Source organism: Acromyrmex echinatior, chromosome 13 (genome assembly GCF_024713525.1).
Source record: "Acromyrmex echinatior isolate Ae372 chromosome 13, ASM2471352v2, whole genome shotgun sequence".
In the NCBI taxonomy this organism is placed as follows: Eukaryota; Metazoa; Arthropoda; class Insecta; order Hymenoptera; family Formicidae; genus Acromyrmex; species Acromyrmex echinatior.
The window spans coordinates 12,148,878-12,170,546 of NC_141864.1; the positions used below are offsets into that span (position 1 = coordinate 12,148,878).

Below are 21,669 nucleotides of genomic sequence, written 5' to 3' on the forward strand. Positions count from 1 at the left end.
TCTGAGTGGATGCAACGCTAATACGATAAAGAATAATTTTGATGCGCTTCTTAACAAAAGATGAGAATTATTTATTTATTTTCCAAATGATAGAAACGTCACACATGTTTAACATGATCACTTTAACGTCGATCCCTTCAACCTAAATAACACGTTCAGCGTTTCATTAATGGAACGCTTAATTAGTGTTCGAGGAGGAAAAATATTTTCAAGCAAGTTGCGACGAGTTTCATCCGTCTATCTTTATTAAGTTTTTCGCATTGCGCTCTTAATAGAATCGCCATCGTTTAATTCTTTCCGTTAGATACGGACTTGTCGATCGCATCGCTGATAAAATTTAATCAAATATTAAACGCCAGTATCTCGCACCGAATTGGCTTGAAGTTACCGAATCGCCGATAAATTAGCATCATTGATCACATCCTACGATATTATTAAAGATTGCTGCGCTATTCAATAGCTTTATGTCCAACTTCCGCGGTGAAAATCGAAATATCTCCACGAAACGAATCTATTTTCAAATGTGATTGACAGCGCGGTGTTCCTGACGAGCCTTAATATACATGGACTCGTCACGTATTATAGGAAATAGAATTTCCTGAATTAGATCCCCGATCTGTACAATGAAAGGCAATTTAGCGTTTTAAAGATAAGTTGGTCTATAGCACCGGTCATCTATTCCGAGAATGGCGATCGGATATTAGTATTATATATAAAATGGTTAAGTTAGTTTTAAAATAGAGAAGAGACTACGCTATATCATTGTTTCGCTTTTAAAATACATTGATAAATTAATGGACAGACAGATAAATATCATTTTATTAAGTACTACATCATCTTTAAGTAAAAGTGTTATTCTCCATTTGTACAGTTAATAAATTTTTTTTATTAGCGAAGTGTTTTCTAACACGCATAAATATATAAAGAAAATTTATGATTATTTGAAATAGAATGTGTCAAAAACCATTTTGATTTTTATCTTAAATCATTTGCACAAATTTTATTAGTCATTCCATGTAGCGCGTCTATGTATCATATATACTGAATTAATAATTCAATTATTATTAATTCAGTTTTATCGTGAATTATGTATTTCAATTTAAGGATATGTTACATATTTTCAAAATAATTAAATTTAAGGATATGTTACATATTTTCAAAATAATTAAAAATTTATGAAAAAATGACAGATTATTTAAAAGAAGATAGATTGCATTTAAAAGAAATACAAAAAATTTAATGATGATTTAGAATTTTGATCTAAAATTATATATATATTTCAATAAGAAGTACTTTTTATGTGCGCTTTAATGGAAATGTATAATCGAAATATATTACAAGATATGATAAAAATCTCAATTTTTTTATATAAACATTCAAGGTGGTTATGTGAAGCTTCATTGTGATTAGATATTTTGTAAATAAGTAAAATTTATTTATTTATATTTATTTATACAGAACAACTAATCTCGCATTATAATAAAACCTTCTATAAATTATTTTGAATAGTTAATAGTAGTTATGTAGAAAACAATTGAAATTTTTATTCTTATTTTTTAAATTTTAATATTATAATATATCAATAAAAAGTAATAAAACAAATAAGCTATAAAAATATTAGGTGTTGGAATTAATTCGTAGCGTTTTTTAATGAAAGAATGTTATTTATTTCACATGAGCATTAAAAAATACATTAATGAAAGTACTTCCCATCACTTGTAAAACGCTACGAATTAATTCCAACACCTAATATATTAAATTTTTTTTTATTTGTTTTGTTCAATAAAAATTAAATATTATAAACACAACTTTTATGTGATATTTATTTGAAATATAAATATTAACACATGTTTTTTTTTTATAAAAATGGATGTTATATTATATTGTCAAAGAACTTGAAATGATCATCCTTTGGTTTTTACATACAAAAATAGTTTTAATATAAATTTACTCAGAAATAACAAATTATTTCTCGAAATAAAGAGCTCATCATGTTGAATAACCATTCGCCACTAATCTGCTAATTGTCAGATTTAGTAAAAGTCGAAAGGTGATTTAGAATTTTCTTGACAATTTAGTATATCCTTAAGTACAACGCTGTTTTGATTATGTTTGCAAATTACTATTACGAATTTTCGAACATAAGAATGTTCCGTTTCCTCAGCGATCACCTGAAAATCCACTTGAAGACACACGACACCCAAAGGCCTTACCAATGCACGGCTTGCACGAGAGGCTACAGTTCAGCCGCTGCCTTGACATCGCACATGCAATCTCACAAGAAGCATCACCAGTCATCGTCCTCTCAATCAGCTGGCAAGGACGTCGATTACGGTCGGAGAAGCGTCTCCTCGCACAGCACGTCATCACCGCCGGTGCCGTCGTCGCCGTCGCCGTCGTTGAATCTCAGTCTGAATTCGAGGAATGTCCTGAAGACGTCGCAGGGTACTGGTAGTACTTCTACTACACCGATTCTCAACTCACCCCTGAAACTCGCTTGCATGTACTGCACCCGAGATTCGTTCAGCTGCATGCAGCAGCTGCAAATACACGTACGCACGATGCATCAGGCAATCCTTAGCGGCGCGGAGAGTTTAGCGCGACCATCATCGCCGAGCAGAACATCAAATGAGCAACAAGCAGTATTCTGCTCGCGCGACAAGCCTGATCGTAAGGACAGCTCAAAAGACCCACGCTCAGATCGAAAATACCCATCCGAGGAAAGAGCCGACAGGCCTGCAGGCGAACGAGACCACTACGAGAACGCGTTTACCTGCGACCAGTGTACTATGAAATTCTCCACTCTGGCCTGCTTGCGTGATCATTCGTTGTCGATACACCGGATGGACAGTGGTTTCAGCGCGACAATGGTGATATGTCCATTGTGTGGTATTCCGTGCACTTCAACAGCAGCCTATGCCGAGCACTATGTTCTTCAACACTGCGAAAATCGTCGCCCGCAGACAACCAGTATAGATTATAACGAGACGAAACTGAACGGCGTTTACAACAGTACCCCAGCGAGAGACTCCAGAATGCCGAGAAGCAGAGATGCCCCGGAAGCTGCTGATCTCACGAATAAACGTCCGACCCGGCCATCCGCGGACGCCGCTGGTAGCTATACCGCTGACACTCTGTTGTGCGGCCAATGCGACGCCGCGCTGAAGGATTTCGAATCCTTTCGCGAACACGTGGCTCGGCACCTGCAGGCCGACCACCGTAATCAGGAGATGTCCAACAGGCAACATTTGTGCCCCAAATGCGAGATGGTTTTCCCATCTCGCGAAGACATGCTGGCTCACCTAACTAAGCATTACGTAGGACAGATCAGCAAAGAATTCGTATGCGGCGCCTGTAAAAAGTTTTACCCGCATCCAGATCAGCTTCAAAGACATTTGTTGGACGCTCATGCACATCATTTGTACCGTTGCGCTCTATGCCGGGACACGTTCGACTCCAAGGTAGCGATACAAGTGCACTTTGCAGTCAAGCACAGCCAAGAGTGCCGGATCTATCGATGTAGTGTATGTACGTTGTCCAACAACGAAAACTCACCACCGGGAACAAACGCGGCTCCCGGCGATAGCAGGAGCTTCTTCAGAAGCGAAGCCGAGATGGCGGCTCATGTGCGTAACGTGCACGCGCCTCCTCCGGTCGTTCCTTCCTTAACGAACAGTAGTCCTATCAGAGCAACAACGAGGAGCCCAGCTTCGACGCCTGGTATTATCACAACGCGCTGCGTCTTTTGCGGAATCTGCTGCAGTTCGGAGCTTGAACTTCAGCTTCATCTGGCCAGTCACTCGGCCAGTCTTTATAGATGTCCCATCTGTAGAGAAGGTTTCGCGGTGGAGTTCCTGTTGGATCGACATGTCACTCAGGTTCATCATCAGACAGCGCAAGATCACCAAGTGCCGTCAGTTAGAAACAGGGAGAACGGACGCGTTCATCGACCGACTAGAAATCAAGAAGAAGTAAGTCTTGTTATAAAAAACATGTTAGAAAAAATGTGTCGAATTTAATAGAAACCACATGTCGCAAACGGTCTATTAAAATTTTTTTGTTAATTTAACAGAAGACGAATATGTTAGGATGCATCCAGATTATCGAGTTGAACATCGAGCCACGAACCGAGCCTGCGTTCACATTCAAAGATTTAATGTGAATCTGTATTCATTTTGATAATGTGGATGTAGGATCTTTGAATAGAACGCAGGCTCAAGTCGCGGCTCAATATTCGGCTCGATAGTCTGAACGTATTTTTAGAAAGTTATACGAATATTATATAAGAGAATAAATAGAAAAAAAAGTAATATTGATACAGTTTGTAAATAAAACGTGGAAGTTTTTTTTTTTCAAAAAATTTACATTTATGATATATTAAATTAACACGTATTTTGTTCATTTGTAGAATTTATATTTTGAAACATATTATTTTTATGTTATTTGTTTACTTACTCATAAATTGTATTATTTTAACACTAAGAAACGTTGAATATCAATTTCACACAAAATCTGTAAATAACATAATTACAATCTATACTAGAAATTAAAATGCCTATAACGGTTGAAGCTGGATCTTTATTGCTTAAATAATTTAATCTTGAATTATTATATGTATATCACATATGTACTTGCATATATATTGTCTTTCGAACTGCGCGCGCGCGCGCCGAATTGTTTTTCCGGATATAAACGCAATTAAACTACTCTAGTAATCGCGAATTAAATTAACAAGCAGTTTTTAATAATTTAATACTACAATCAGGTATCATATTATAAAGATGTTAATATGTTGAAAAACTGTTAATAAAAATTTATTGCGAAAAATATTATCTCGGCCAACAGTCGAACCCAGATCTCTCTGTATTTTTGTAATCTGTTTTGTACGTGCGTGCGTGCGTGCGTGCGTGCGTGCGTGCGTGCGTGCGTGTGTAGTATATATAGTAATTCAGATTGAATTATTTAAGCATTAAAGGTCTAATTTTGACTATTGTGGCCATTACTTCTATTTCTTATTGTTGAAATCAACATAATATAATTGTGTTATTTGACTGTTTTATGTAAAATTGATATTCAATATTTATAAGTATTAACATAACACAATTTATGAATGAACAAATAACATAAAAATATTTAAAAAATTTTTAGACAAAAGAATAAAATGTGCATTAAATAATTAACATATTATACATGTTAATTTTACTGAAAAAATATGTTTTTATTATATTTACAAATTTAATTTATTTACAAATTGTGTCAGTGTTATATTTTTTGCATTCATTTTTTTACAAATTATGTTAGTTTTTTACATCGTAAGTTAAATTGATACAAAAATGTGAATTGATCATTTAAAACACATCATTTAAAATGTGTTTTAAATGATCTATTCAATTTAATACAAATTTTCAGTTTAAAATAAATTTTCTAATTGTGTGCATATGTAAATATAAAATAAACCTTATAGAAAGATCTAGATAAATTTAGATTTAAAAAACCATTCAGCATTTATATGGTACACAGTACACACCATACTTATGAGTAAAAAAAATAGTGAACATAGGTCGAAAACTCAATCGTTTTTGATTGTAAGATATAAACTTTTTTAATAATATAAACATGTTAACATCATGAATGAAACTTACTAGTTTCTACGTGTCGCATGCAATGTTTACCTCAATGTTTATAAACAGCGTTCTGCAAGAATTCTGTAAGACTCTGTAAGAAGAAGATGCCAAGCGTAGATGAAAATGGAAGGAGGACATGTGAAATATCTTCTGTAAATAGAGAAAGTAAGTCATTCATGATGTTAACATACAAAAATGTTTATATTAGGTGCGCAACTAAGTTCCCGCTGTTTGTCAACAGATGGCTTCAGCAGTAAGTGCTGGTCGATTCTGACATAACCTAAACGTCATGAACCAAGCTTAGACATATGGTAAACAAACCGCTTTGAAACATTAGTGATTTTGTTTTTACGTCATATTCTTTTGGTTGTGTGAAAATGTCTGATTTTGTGCCAAATAATCGTCATATGCGGGAAGTATTGATTTTCTTCTTTCATTCGAAGAAAACGGCGGCTGAAGCGCATAGAGAGCTCCAAAAAGTTTACGGAGATGCTGCTCTAAGTGAAACAACGTGCCGAGATTGGTTCCGTCGCTTCAAACGGTGATTTCGATTGACGACCGTCCGCGTGAAGGAAGGCCAAAAACCTTCGAAGACGCTGAATTGGAGGCATTGCTCGATGAGGATCCGTGCCAAACGCAAGAAGAGCTTGCTTCAGTGTTAGGAGTTACTCGCCAAGCCATTTCCAAGCCATTTTTTCACAATAAAGTTGCATTTTCATCAAAATAACAGCGAGAACTTAGTTGCGCATCTAATATCTCAGAAACGGTTGAGTTTCTATATTCACTAAGGTTTTTACTCAGTGTGGTGTGTAGTATCTACCATATAAAATGGTTTTTTTAATTGTATATTTTTAGATATTTAAATTTTGTATTTTAATGATATAAATACAGGATGTACAAAAAGTCCCTTAAATATCTTGAAGAGTAAGATTTTTCAGGGAATGGAAGTAACTCGTTATATATATATATATATATATATATATATATATATATATATATATATTGAGTCATCTAAAAAGTATCCGCGGTTTTTTGTCACTAGATGTGTGTTGATGGTCATATATCTAGTGACAAAGTACCGCGGATACTTTTTAGATGACCCAATATATACTTGTAACGAAGTTACAATTACAAGTTACTTTTTTGGTAACTTTTTCTGGTTACTTAATTGGTTACTTTTTTCTTTTGATGTAAACTGTAATGGTAACAAAGCTATATTTTTTGGTAACGTACGGTAACGAATTTTACAGTTACTTTTATCACTACTTTGCACACGATTGGACACGATACGATTGGACATGATACGATTGGACACAAATCACTCATAGAGATTAGAAAGTCCCTAGGTCTATCTATTGTAATTGGTAGTCATCGATTTTAAAAAGTAACGGAAAAGTAACGAAAAGTTACTTTCTCAAGTAACGGTAACTATAACGAGTTATTTTTTAAAATCGGTAACTAGTAACGGTACCATGTTACTTTTTCTACTCGATAATTGTACTTTTAAAAAGTAACTTTCTATTTCTTGACATTTCTTAGAAAGATGTTTCATACAAAAGTTGTAGAGTTTAAAATAATCTATGTACTGATCTTATCAGTTTGAGGTGACGCCATCAAGATCAAGTTAAGTTCAAATCGATTTTTTTAAATAAAATATTCTATTTTTTATTTCAAAATCTAATAGTTAGTATTAACAACTTTCCAAAACATTATAATAAAGCTTCTTTTTAATCAGTACTTTTTGAGTTATAAGAAAGCTTGGTGTAATTGTAACGATAACAAAGCTATATTTTTTGGTAATGTATTTTACAGTTACGGTAACGAATTTTACAGTTACTTTTATCACTACTTTGCACACGATTGGACATGATTGGACATGATACGATTGGACACAAGTCACTCATAGCGCTTGAGACTAGGAAGTCCCTAGGCCTGTCTACTGTGATTGTTACACCAGCTTTTAATTATTCTCCAGACAAAAATAAGCGACACGTATTTTTTTATGTGTCCATACGCACTTTTTTCTAAAGAGTGTTTCACCCCCTAAAAGGGCATATGGGCCCTTTATAAAAAAATACGTTTCACTTATTTTTGTCTGGAGAATAACGTACTAAAAGCTCATTAAAATCCGGATAGGATCCCTTTTTTTGTTAGATAATGTTAATGCCGGCGGTACTGTAACTTTCAAGTCTCATAACTCGAAAAATACTCATTAAAAGAAGGCTTTATTATTGTGTTTTAAAAAGCTATTGACACCAGTCATTAGAATCTGAAATAAAAAATAGGATGTTACATTTAAAAAAATTGATTTGATCTTGACCTGACTTTGGTAGTGCTACCGAAGATTAAATTGATGAGGTCAGTAGAGAGAATAGATCATTTTAAACCCATTTTTGTATGAAACAGAAATTGTTCTCTCAGAAACGCTTATTTTTTAAGAGTTTAAGGGATCCGGGATTCTACACCTTGAATATTAAGAAGGAATTCTTTCCTTCTATAATATAAAAATATTCTATACGTATAATTAAAAAGTATTCATAAGTTTGTTCGCAAAATGATTTCCTTCCTAAATTCTAGACAAAATCTCTGAAGAGAGGCCGTTCACCAGCTTCAAGCAACAACAACTCCCTGAATCAGCGCGACAATAACAACAAACGTTCAAATTATGGTACTTCCAGTCAGCAATGTGAGCTCTGCGAACGCGGTGAATTTGCGAACGAGGCCGAGCTGCAGGCACATAAGAAATTAGCTCACACGCCCCTTAAGCTATCCAACAAGGCTCTATCTACTTTGAGCATGACTTGTGGCTATTGTGGCGAAGTTTGTCGCTCGCGAAACGAGCTGGAATCTCACACGAGGATTCAACATGCATCTAATGAGTCCAGTGGACGTCACAAATGCAATATCTGCGACGAAGTATGCCCATCTGGCGCGAATCTGGCGGAGCACAAGCTCCAGAAGCATTGCAAGATCCAGCTGAGCGACACGTGCGTGGTGTGTCGTGGTTGTCTCACATCAGAAAGTCAGTTTCTGGACCACGTGCAAAGACACAGTCTGGATAATGTGGATCCGCAACAACGACTGGACAGTACGTTGCCTCATCTGCCCGCGCCATGCGTTGTATGTCGACAGACCTTGATCAGCGATTTGGAATGTCGTTTGCACGCGCGGCATCATCTACGAACGTCCTCAAGTTTGCGCAGTACCGGTTCCAGCCCGACTAGTCCTGGTGGTGACAAAGGTCAAAATCAAGGTTGCTGCCTCTGCTTGCGCGACTTTGCAGCCGAGGACTTCGTCAATCTACCACCCAATCCTGCCAGTACAAGCGGACAGCTGCTCAGAGTCTGTAAACCGTGTTACATGCGACATTCTCAGGGATTGCCTATTCTAAACTCGACGACCTATGAGCATAGGGCTAAATATGAGACGACTTGGCTCGCGAACAAGGACGGCCAGTGGGACGAAACTAAAGATAAGTGGGAGCACGAGAGAGGACTCAAAATAGAGGACCGATCCAGGAACGAAGGGAATACGAATAAGAAAAGGTGTGAAGATTGCGGAGTGAAGTTTGAAGACTTCGAAGAGGCAGAGAAGCACAGGATCGCTGAGCATGAAAAAGCTGTCGGTGGCTCGAATACCTATACCTGCATACAATGTCAAGTTAGTATAGAATATTTTACGTAATTTTAACAAGAGCTGGATGATGTAATATAAAATCTGAACCATGCCAATAAAAAAATTCAATTTTCACTTTGTTAAAATAATGATTATAAAGAAACGTCAAAAAATAAAAACTATATTATTAATTTATTATTAATTAATTAAAACATGTAATATCGACTGATATTTGTATTTCGATATTTTATTATGAATAATTTATGATATTTTAAGATTATAGAAGTCTTAGATTAAGAAGTCTTAGATTATAAAAACGGACTGTTATAGTTAATATCCTAGACTTGTTCTACTGACTTCATTTTAATACAAATTAATAGTAAATTACCATAATTAAAATTAAGATTTCATTATAATTTTATTTATTTTTCTTTTTTTGGTTTTTTAGAGACGATATCAGGTATTACTTTCCTTTTACACAGTCAGCCTTAAGTAATTTTCGACTTTGACTCTCAAGGTCGTCGACTTTTTCTATCGCTCATTACTCATTAAAAAGTTATTAACAAAACAATTTTTATAAACGCAATTTTTTAATATACGATATATATTTATACAGAGTATAAGTCTCGTTTCATGATATTTTACGTGATTCGATGTACGTATAATACATGTTAGGATTCTCAGAATAATAATAACATTGGAAAGCAAATTATTTTCAAGCATTACGCATATAATTCTTCGTTTGATTTAGCAGAGCGAATATATTGTTCAAAGATTTCCTTTATTTAACTTACAATTATGAAGATCTAATCAATTATTAAGCAAGGTCCATCTTACTTCTTTTTACACCTGCCTGGAGGCGCGTATGACTCTTACACGCAAAACGAGATCCATTCCATCTCCCCCTCTCCGCTCCCTTCCCTCGCCTAAAGACGTTCGACACGACTCTGCTCCGATGAAAGGAATTCTCTCCCTGATGAAAAAATTTCTCTGAATTTCTCCGAAAATTTTTCTGAAAATGTCTGAAAAGTCCATATTTTCAGAGACGTTGCAGAGCTTTTCAGAGAATTTTTCAATATAAATTTAGATATTTGTCAGAATATTTCAGTGACTTTTAAAGATTTTTATAAAATTTTTTACAATATATTCATAGACTTTTAGACTTTTTCAGTGTGATTTTCAATGTGATACTTGAAAAAAAATTTATATTTTAAGACTTATAAATTTTGTTTCTTTATTTAACAGAAGTTGTTTCATATAAGATACATGTAATGATTTTACCCGAAATTATTTTGAAAAATACACTTACCTAATAGGATTCGAACCTGGGACCTCTGGATTATAAGTCTTCTACATTACGTACTACACCCCACTTCTTCAACTGATAAAGCGTGTTATTTATATTTAAGTTTCAGAGACATCATTGAATTCGCATGAAATTCAGGAACATTCAGGAAAATGATTTTCAAAGGAATCCTCTGAAAGTCTTTAAAAAGTAAGATACTATTAAAATTCTATCTTCAGAGATAGATATCATTGAATTTCAACGAAATTCGAGGAGTTTAGACACTTGGAAATGATTTTCAGAGAATTTGCTGAAAGTCTCTGAAAAGTAAGAAACCATGAAAATTTTACTTTCAGAAACATTACTGAATTCTCGAGTTTCAGCGAAATTCAGAGACTTTTAGATACTTGGAGATGACTTTTGGAGAATTCTCTGATAATCCGTCAATTTCTTTGAAAAAGTCTTTGAATATTACTAAAAATCTCTGAAAAATGATTTCAAACATTTTCAACGAAGTTTTCAGAGACATTTGTTTACCAGGGTGCTTTAAAAACACAAATTATTTTTGTTATATAATTTTTGTGTTTCTAAAACATTTGTGTTTTAAAGTATTTCTCCGGCTACAATCGCGCTAGAAAATTAATCGCGTACAATCTACGAATATGCCTTTCCGCACGTATTTTTTGAAGAGAGAAATTTTTGAGGCGAACATACACACCCATAAATGTCATATCTGTGTGCACGAACTCTAGTCTACACTGAAGACAGTTGAAATATGGGAACAGCATATCCCTGTCTCGCCGCTCGGTGAGAAGGAGAAATTCATCAAATTACAAATTTAAACTACTCTAATTCAAAAATGCTAGGCCTTTCCATTTTTTTTTATAAGGTTCCTATAATATTTCTACATTATATATTTATTTTTTTTTAAATCTGTAGAAGATTTTCGTCGCAAAATATTAAAACGTTACTTTAGCAAGACTTGATATAGGAGTTTACGTGTTAAAAGCTGAAATTTTGAAGGTGAATATTTCCATTTCAGCACCGCTAAGGTCTTTGAAATTTTATTATATATACCATATAGATAAAATTATTTTAAACAAAATATCCAAATTTCAAAAAAATTTATAGAAACTCAATTTTTCGGAAAAATACTTTAAAGTAAAGAATTTCTGTCCGACTTTTCACGAAGTGAGTTTATTCTCTCCCTATCTAGAAACAAGGTAAAACATCATGTAAAACGAGCTTCACCTCATACTGCTGAAATACGTACCTTCTTTTTAAAAATTGCGTACCATTCATAAAAATTTTGTTAAAAATCTTTTAATTAACAACATGCGATGAAAAAAATCGATGATCTTAACTTCCTTGAGGATCAATGTCAAGATCAAGATCACTCAGTGGTCATTTGAAGTTGACTGTGTAAACGAAAAGTTTTACTCAATATTTTATACTCAGTTATTGCGAGGAGTATTGCTAAAGTCTCGGTAGTTTAGGCTTAGGACGGAATGCAAGAGATCCGGGTTCGACTCCCAGCCGAGGCAATATTTTTCGCATTAAGTTTATTACAATTTTTAAAATTAAATTTGGGAAATTTGGAGGGATTATTAATATTTCAGATTGCGTTGAAAATCTGACAACGGCTGATATCGGCACGCAATTATAATTTCAGAAATTAATTCATTTAAATGAATATATGATATATATAATAATTCAACATTTTAACATTCAGACCGTACTGGCGTTTCATATTTTAAAATAATGTATCTAACATAAACGGTCTTATTTTCAATCTTATTGTTTTCTCAATATTGTTTTTAAAATTATATCTTCAAGAATGTGAATATATTTCAAGGTAAAATACTACAATTCTTAGGTATCATTTTCAACTGAAGCCAAGATTCAGCAACACGTGAGGAAAAAACACTTGGAGGCATCCGGAAAAGCTTCCTTGGAGGCTTTACGTTGTCATTTGTGCTTATTCGAGGCCGCCAGTCCTATGCAGCTACAAATTCACTTAATAGAACACACTTTCGCCGGTTGTGCCGCTCTTAGCTGTTATATCTGCCAGTCGCTCTTCACAACTCCTATAGGTCTTCAGGTAATTTAACCGTCTACTGATATATCTCAAACGTAAAATAATAATTATTCACTCATGTTTGTGATCGTGAGCTCTTAGAGAAGAAAACGGTCATATAAACAACTTTAAAAACATGTGCAAAACTGACAATTTTCATTAAAATGAATTAATTTATTATTCTTTGAATGAAAATTTGACTTACAATCGCATTTTGTGCAAATTTAAAATTATTTTCTTATTGATCTTACTTTCTTATTGATTTTAGCTATAGACAATATAGCTTATTGTATATTGTGGCAAAATTATACCTTTCTTGTCATGCTTTTGTTTAATCAGCATCTCTTTTCTCTCATAAATTGAATTTATAATCCAGTAAACGAGAACGGATTGAAATGAATTGAAATGGATTGAAATGGATTCAGACTTTTAGAAATACGCTTTCGCAAACATTAAAATGAATCTTTTTCAATTCAAATGCATTTCTATTTATTTATACGAATTGGATGAAGCACATTTTTATGTTAATCTAAAAATAATATCAGTTTTTCTGTGCCTAAATATTTCTCAATTCAAAATTTTATATAGAAAATTCAGTTTCTCAATCTAATTAAATCCAGTTGAAGCCACTTAAATCCAATTGAATTCAAAAAAGTTTTTGTTATTTAAAATACATATTCAAATTCATAAAATTTGATCAATTTTATTTGATTCTCGTTTGTTATAGGAAATGAATAGCTGCAGTTATAATATATCTAAAGATTTTTTAAATTAGATATTGCAACTTCTATATTTAGCTCCTTGATTACGAATAGAACATTTAAAAAATTTGCTGAAACAATTATAAATCTTGTAAAATAAAGGAAGAGAAATAAGTCTTATTACAAACAAAATTAAATTCCTATTCTTGCAAATACAGTTACTATTCATCAGCCATATTTAATAAAAGTGGTAGACACTTGTTCCAAAAGCAACTAAAGTCTTTTCTCCAGCTGTAAAAACATTACGTGCATTCTATTTTAAATAGGAATTGTATTTCTCATTATATGTTTTGCAGGGAATGGAAGTAATTCATTATTTGTAACGGAGTTACAAGTTACTTTTTGAGTATCTTTATTGGTAATTGCATTACTTTTTTTTTGTTAACTATAATGATAACTTAGTTACATTTTTTGGTTCACGGTAACGAATTTTACAGTTATTTTTATCGTTACTTGACACACGATTGGACATGGTTCGATTAGACATAAGCCATTTCATAGCGCTTGAGACTAGAAAACTCCTAAGTACTCGTCTGATTGGTAGTCGCTTTTAAAAAAGTAACGGAAAAGTAACGAAAAGTTACTTTTTCAAGTAACGACAACTGTAACGAGTTACTTATAAAAATCGGTAACTAGTAACTGTAACTGTTTACTTCTTCTACTCAGTAATAAGTATCTGTAATTTATTACTTTTAAAAAGTAACTTTCCATTCCCTGATGTTTTGTCAAATAAAATAATTTCTTTTCTTAATTTTCTTCATTTTCAAAAAAGTTTTGATAATTATGCAATATAAGGGACTACTCTCTAATGACTTTGATCTTGACATATATTGTCAAGGTCATCATTCCGAGTGACCTTGAACAAATTTTAACTCTCGCTTTGTTAAAAAATTGTTAACAAAAAAAGTTCATAAAGAAATATGGTTTTAAAACAAAGAATTTGTGTTTGTAAAGCAGACATTCCTAGAAAGAAAAGTAAATATATCATCACGCAGTTGACTAGACTAACTTTTGTAAAGAGAGGGAGGGGGGGGGGGTAATTCATATAATTTAATAACTTAATAAAACTATTGTACACATAAATAGGGAACAATGTCAATTGTTTGTAAAAGGAAATTTATGTTTGTGAAGTAAAGTATTTGTATTTTTAAAACAGAAAACTTGTATACTTATTCTCTACTTTAATAAATATTCAATTACAATAATCTGGCTTGCCAGTTCAATATGAATGAATCAATAATTAACAAACAACCAAATTGGCGAAAAAGGAATTATTGTCCAAATCGGTGAAGCAAAATTATATAAGAAAAATTATATAAACAATTATATAAGAAATTAGTTTGCGCTGTTAAAGCAGGGAATAGTCATGTCTAAAAGTTAGGTTTTATTAATGTGAACTCTTTTTGTTAATAACTTTTTAAAGAACAACGCGCAACAGCTAAAATTTGTCACTCGGGGTCATGATCTTGACAATATATGTCAAGGTCATTGCAGGGTAGTATACTATCTCCCCTATACTACTAATTAATAAAGTTCTTATTGAAGATTTAAATGAGATTTATAATAAGTTTTTTCATCTCAACAAAACAAATTTCAACAAGATAACAACTTTTGTCAATGAGTTATTCAAATATCATATAGCAAATCAAGAATTTATTATTTCGTTCACTAAACAATGCATCTGTTTGCAGAATCATATGCTGCAAGAACACGGACTAGACGCGAGACCGTACGATTGCTCCAAGTGCACACTCAAATTCTTCTTCAGCGCGGAACTGGACCACCACGTACTGACCTTTCATCATCCGGGAGAAGAGATCCACTCTTCGTCAGTCGAGAGCGCTCATGAGACGAAGACTCGCGAGTCGAAGAAGCGCGATGATGATGTAACGGTGAAGGAGGAAGTAGTGCAAAGTGGTAAAGAAAAGAACGAAGAGGAGGAGGAGGAAGTGAACGTGGATGATCAGATGGGACATCACGAAGAGGCTGAACGAAATGAACAGAAACTGAAGACAGAAATAAACAACGAAGCGACATCCGGCAGGATGGAATCGTGACTTTCTTCAGTCAGCATTACGTTTCGTTCCATTTTAGGATTAATTGATTATTAATAATTGATTATTCAAGTTTGCTATCATCATTTTAAATCTCATTGATAATAATCGCGCAGGCTGTGTCATATATTGTGAGTAGTAATGCCGCAGGAAAATTTATCACATGTCATGAAAATGTCACTAGATGAGTATGTACGACAGCAAGGAAATACACAAAATCAACTAGCAACACGAATTTCTGCCGCCAAATTAACTGTATTGTGATTGGCTGAGTTTATGCGATACGCTTGTCAATCGCAAAAAATTGAAGTTATCTTAATTCTATACAATATGAGTTCTTGCGACTGCGTCGCAAGCGTAGGATTAGAAAAAAAGAACAATATTATATAACAATAGTTCTGCGAAATTCTCGTACGACAGTCTGTACGACTATTGTAGACGAGGCTTTAAAAGACGGATATTCTTTATAATAAAGTCTCGTAAATATCGATTTGCGGATAGGCCTGATGAAGTTCGATACAGTATTAATTAAGAATATTATCGAGGAAAATTGCCGTTCTTATAATTATTCCAAATGGTTGGTTTCTTACATAGCGGTAATAAAACTTCGATATAATTTGTTATACGATATAAGATTGCTTTTTTAACATTTTTTCTCAGATCTTTATATCAATTTCGTGTTTAAACGCTGAATATTCACATTTTCAAGAAACATAGATTTATTTATGTTAAATTCGATTAGTGAATAATTGGAATTCATGTTACATTGTTTCGAATAAGCTTTATTTATGCTTATGATTATGATTGTAGAAATACGTAAGCTGTTGGAAAAGTTTCTGCAAACAATATGAAAAAAAACATGTAAAATTTGATAAATGGCTTTATTGTTTTTCGAAGTATTCACCTTTTTTAGATCGATACATTTTTGCATACGCTCAATTTCGAAACATTTTTTCCATTCTGAGGCTGCAATCTCAGAAATCAGTATACAAAATGTTTCAACAGCTGCTTCAGGCGACTCAAATCGCTTACCACGCATCTTCTTTTTAATATTTGGGAACAAAAAGAAGTCATTAGGTGATAAATCAGGTGAATACGGACAATGAATCAATTCGACATTTTTACTGGACAAAAAATCAACGGTTTGACGTACTGTGTGACAGCTGGCATTGTCATGATGAAGGATGCGACGATTTCGGTTTGTTCTACGCAATTCATTTATGACTTCTAGTAAACAAATTGTTGTACACCAATCAATATTTATAGTTCTTGATCTTCTAAAGCCACGGTTGCCACATGTCCGGTATAACTGAAGAAACAAGCAATTATTTGCTTGACAACACTGCGTGAACGAACAATTTTTGTTTCGGTTCATTTTGAAATAGCCAAACAGTGGATTGTTGTTTATTTTCGGGCTCATACGAATAGATCCATGTTTCGTCCCCAGTAACGATGTTATACACCAAATTTGACTGACCTCGATTGAATTTCTTGAGCATTTCTTTGCTCCATTTAACGAGTCTGTTTTTGAGCTTCGATCAAATTAGATGGAATCCAACGACTGCAAAGTTTCCGTACGCTCAAGTGATCATACAAAATCGTATGTATTGCTTTCATATCAATGCCTAAGGATGCTTGAATCTCGCGGTATGTCATATGGCGATCTCACTCAATCATTTCACGCACAGCATCAACATAAGTGGCAACAACAGACGTGGATGAACGATCTTCACGGAATTCGTCACAAAGAAAGATACGCCCACGCTGGAATTCGGCAAACCAATTATAAACAGTCCTATTGAATGATGCTTCATCCCCAAAAGTCAAATAAAGTCGATCGATGCATTATTTCAGAGTTAGATTACATTTGTAATCGTAAAAAATCATTGCCCGAACATTTTCACACGAAATTTCCATTTTCTCACATTGGGAGTACAAATTAGTTCGGTCTCTTTTTTTGTGTTCAAAAATGCATTTATTTCAAAACAAAATGAATGAACAGATTAATTAAAGTATTGTCGCTGGCTACTACTTTTTCCCATCTCTCAGGCAATTTTCGAATTCTATCTCGAAAAAATAATTCGTCTTTGGAGGCGATCCAATTTTCGATTTCTGCGAAAGAAGTGAACCGGTGACTTGCCAAATCGTGCTGCATCCTTCGGAACAACCAGTAATCAGAAGGAGCAATGTCCGGAGAATACGGCGGGTATGGTAAAACATCCCATTTTTTCCAAATTTTTTTACGACTTTTGCGACATGAGACCAAGCGTTGTCATGAAGAAAAATAATTTTATCATGTTTTTGCTCGTATTTCGGCCGATTTTCTCGCAATGCACGGCTCAAACGAATCAATTGTAGCCGATTCCGATCGCCCGTAATGGAATCGCAAGGTTTCAGCAGCTCATAGTAAACAACACTCTTTTGGTCCACCAGATACAGAACATGATCTTCGAACCATGAATGTTCAGCTTTGGTGTTGATGTTGAGGTCGATGGCAACGATTGACCGGGCTTAGCGTAGTATTTTTTTCTTCTTGGGGTTGTATAAAATATCCACTTCTCATCTCCAGTCACAATCCGATGCAAAAAACCTTTTCTTTGTTGTCTTTGAATCAGCTGTTCGCAAGTGAAAAATCGCCTTTCAATGTCTCTCGATTTCATAAGGCACCCAATTTCCTTGTTTTTGAATTATTCCCATGGCTCTCAATCGTGCAGAAACGGCTTGTTGAGTTACTCCCAATGATTCTGCAAGCTCCTCTTGCGTTTGACTCTGATCTTCTTCGAGTAATGCCTCTAATTCTTTGTCTTCGAATTTTTTTGGCTGTCCAGAGCGAGGCTTGTCTTCAACGCTGAAATCTCCATCCTTGAAACCATTCCCTACATGATTTATCAGTTGGAGCAGTGTCACCATAAACTTCGACAAGTATTCGATGGGCTTCAGCTGCACTTTTCTTCCAATTAAAGCAGAAAATTAGAACCTCCCGCAAATGCTGCTTGGTTAATACAAAATTCGACATTTCAAACACAGTAAAAATCAAGGTTTTTATATAAAACTCAAAGCGATATAAACTGAATATTATTAGCAGATGTCTAATCTCTCTAAAAACGCCAAAATCAACTGTCACTATGAACCATTCACAACAGGAGCTATCTTTTGGATAACGGACCGAACTAATTTGTACTCTCATAACTTCTTTTAAAATACTATGCAAACAAAACTAGTTGGCTTGGGTACAAATTGTCAACTGAATTATAGGTTAAAAATGTCTAATTGTACGGATATGATAGTAGCAGAACGTTGGAGCCACTGGAAGTATTAGATTGCAGAAACTTTTCCAGTAGCCTACGTACAACGTGTAAGTTGTTATTGTTTTTTTTTTCTGAATACTTCGATGAATGGTAGAGAGAGAAAGAGAGGGAGAGAAAGAGAGAGAGAGGTATGTTTGGCTGCTCTAGTGAAGCTCGACCAACTGCCAAAGTTAAAGCAATCATGATGTACGTCTTAGACTCAATTACACTAACATTACTTTGACTTTAATTCAGATTTGAAACTTTCTTTCTTTTTAAAGCCGAAAGAAATAAGGACAGAGTTTTAAGCCTTGCTTAAAATCAAAGTAATATGTTGGTGCAATCGGGCCTTAAATGAATGTATGTACACTTATATACATATGTATATATCAGTACTAAACTTGTTAAATTTATATTATATATATGTTATTATCTAAATTTTGAAAACTGAAAGAAAGAAATTCAATGCGTGCCACATCTCAGTAAATATCAACAATAATATAATATCAATGTTATTTCACACCTTTAACAATATAAATATAATATATGTTTTATATATATATATATATATAACAGTTATATTGTTAAATGTGTATATAAAATGATTACATTGAAATTATATTACTATAAATTGAGGTTTATTAGGATGCCAGATATTAATGCACAAAATCGATTTTTAATCTCTTCATAAACGCAAAACATTTCAGTCTGTCTTGATAGACAAATTCTTTTCATTTATAATATACTCTTAGAAATTTTATAGAAAAGTTTTGAAAATTGAAGTTATAAAAAAGATATTAAATTATCTTAAGTACGTTAAATTCTCTATTTCTTTTATTTTTATACGTATAATATTACGTTTGTAACATTAAACGTAAATATAAAAAATATAAATAATATAAATATAATATATAATAAATATACAATATTTATAATATGTTATATATATTATATATATATATATATATATATACATATATATAAAATTGATATTAATATTAAACGTTAATATTGAACGTTTTATGGTATTGTTTTGTTAATTTCTGATTGTGTTCCATATATGTGAAACGATTGCTTGACGATTAATTACAATTGATTTATTATAATGGGTGCTGAACTCGATAAGATAATAATCTTCGTGAACAAAATTTGTAAATATTACGCAAATAACAGAAAATATATATTATAAATATTCCATCAATTTATATTAATGCATAAGATTATCGATATTTAAGAGCAGATGCAATAACCTGTCCATTAGACATATAATATAATAATAAATAATAGTTCTGTATGAAATAAGTTATTGTTTCGGAAATCATACTGTATGTACAGTAACTTGTCCATTAGGCATATATAACCTCTAATAAGATAATTATATACAAATAAATTATTGTTCTAAATTGGTCTAATTGTCTATCTTTTCCTAAGTTATTTCACGCTTTTGGTCATGACAATTTGATTGATAAATAATTAGAAAATACAAAAAGAAAATTGCGTACTATGATATATACTACTGATTTCCCAAAAGGAAACAGAAATCCACCCCTGGTGGAAATAAATCGCTAAAATCGCTGAAATCTATATCAATTGACCTATTTCAGTATGAATTATGCTGAAATGGATCAGTTGACATAAATTTCAGCGATTTTCAATGATTTTAGCGATTTATTTCTAGCAGAGAAGAAATAATTTTTTTTTGAAACCTGTAGATTACATATTGGAGAAAAGAGCAGTAACCGTTCCAAAAAAGAATATATAATCTTTAATAAGATAATTATATACAAATAAATTATTGTTCTAAATTGGTCTAATTGTCTATCTTTTCCTAAGTTAAGTCGAAATATTTTTCTTTAATTTATAGAAGACACTAAGGGTGGAATTAACATGAGATGAATATAACACTGTGCGCGCGCGCTTATAGACAAATTCGAACATGTTTTTGCATATTGACTTCTTTAGTTGATTCTATTCTATCTCAAATATCTCCATAAGATATTAAGTTGAGTGATTATTTGTACATTTATGCTAACAAATTATATCAAAAGTAAAGCTTCAATCTCTATTTTTTGTAAATACTTTTAATTTTGTTTATTTAATTATTTATTATTACCATTATTATTAGTTCATTATACATCCATATAACAATAGTTTAAAATTTATTTATGTTTAGTTTTTTATATAATAGTTTTTAAAATATATACAAATAAATAAATCTAGAGATGATCGAATCAAGTATTTGTGAGAACGAATCGAATCGAACCATCTTTGACAATATGTTCGAAAACAAATAAAATTGAATTTTAAATTTTTATGTCGAATTGAATCAAATCGAATTTTTTTAATTCGAAAACGAATTGATATCAAATCAAATTTCCTGGATTTTACATTAAATGCACAAAAAAAAAGGGAAAAAATTATGTTAAAAAATAAATCATTTTTAATTTATATAAATTATATTAATATATATCAAAAAAATAAACAATATAACAAAAGTATGATAAAAAGAATCTTATTTTTTATTAGAAAGCATCTTTAATACAGTTTCATCATATTGTTTATATTTCAATAATATTTGTAACTAGAAAATAATTTCATTTTCTCGTTTATTTAAAAAATCTAAACCGTGTATGTTATTAAAAATACTTCATTATTTTGAAATTAGCTTTTATGTATTAGTCTGTTTCAAGTACAACAACATAAAATAATATCTGAATTACGTGTAAGTAAATAAATTATATTCGCGATTACAATGTATTGTTTTAAAGAAGTTATTAACTATTCCGTCAAAACTTAATTCAAAGCTGATATTTATAATGAATCGAATCGAATTTAAAACTGATATTATTAGGGACTCAGATCGAGATTATATTATGAATTTAAATTTTGGACTGGTTATGATTATGGTTTGAGACTACTCAATTTTTGATTTCGGTGTCCAATTCTTTTAGTAATAACGATGACCG

The 21,669-nt window shown here is 32.6% G+C and overlaps 1 protein-coding gene across 2 annotated transcripts in view; it reads left to right on the forward strand.

The window, feature by feature from the left end:
- Positions 1–21,105, forward strand: part of L (zinc finger protein Lobe) — an 84,481-nt gene extending 63,376 nt beyond the window's left edge. Inside the window, exons 5-8 of one of the 2 annotated variants that reach the window (XM_087412654.1) lie at positions 2,165–3,971; positions 8,202–9,284; positions 12,401–12,625; positions 15,054–21,105. In XM_087412654.1, the coding sequence (XP_087268780.1) occupies positions 2,165–3,971; positions 8,202–9,284; positions 12,401–12,625; positions 15,054–15,419 (3,481 nt within the window). In that variant the 3' untranslated portion in view covers positions 15,420–21,105. The remainder of the gene's footprint in view (positions 1–2,164; positions 3,972–8,201; positions 9,285–12,400; positions 12,626–15,053) is intronic. The other variant, XM_087412655.1, reaches the window with a different exon arrangement.
- The last annotated feature ends 564 nt before the right edge of the window (positions 21,106–21,669 follow it).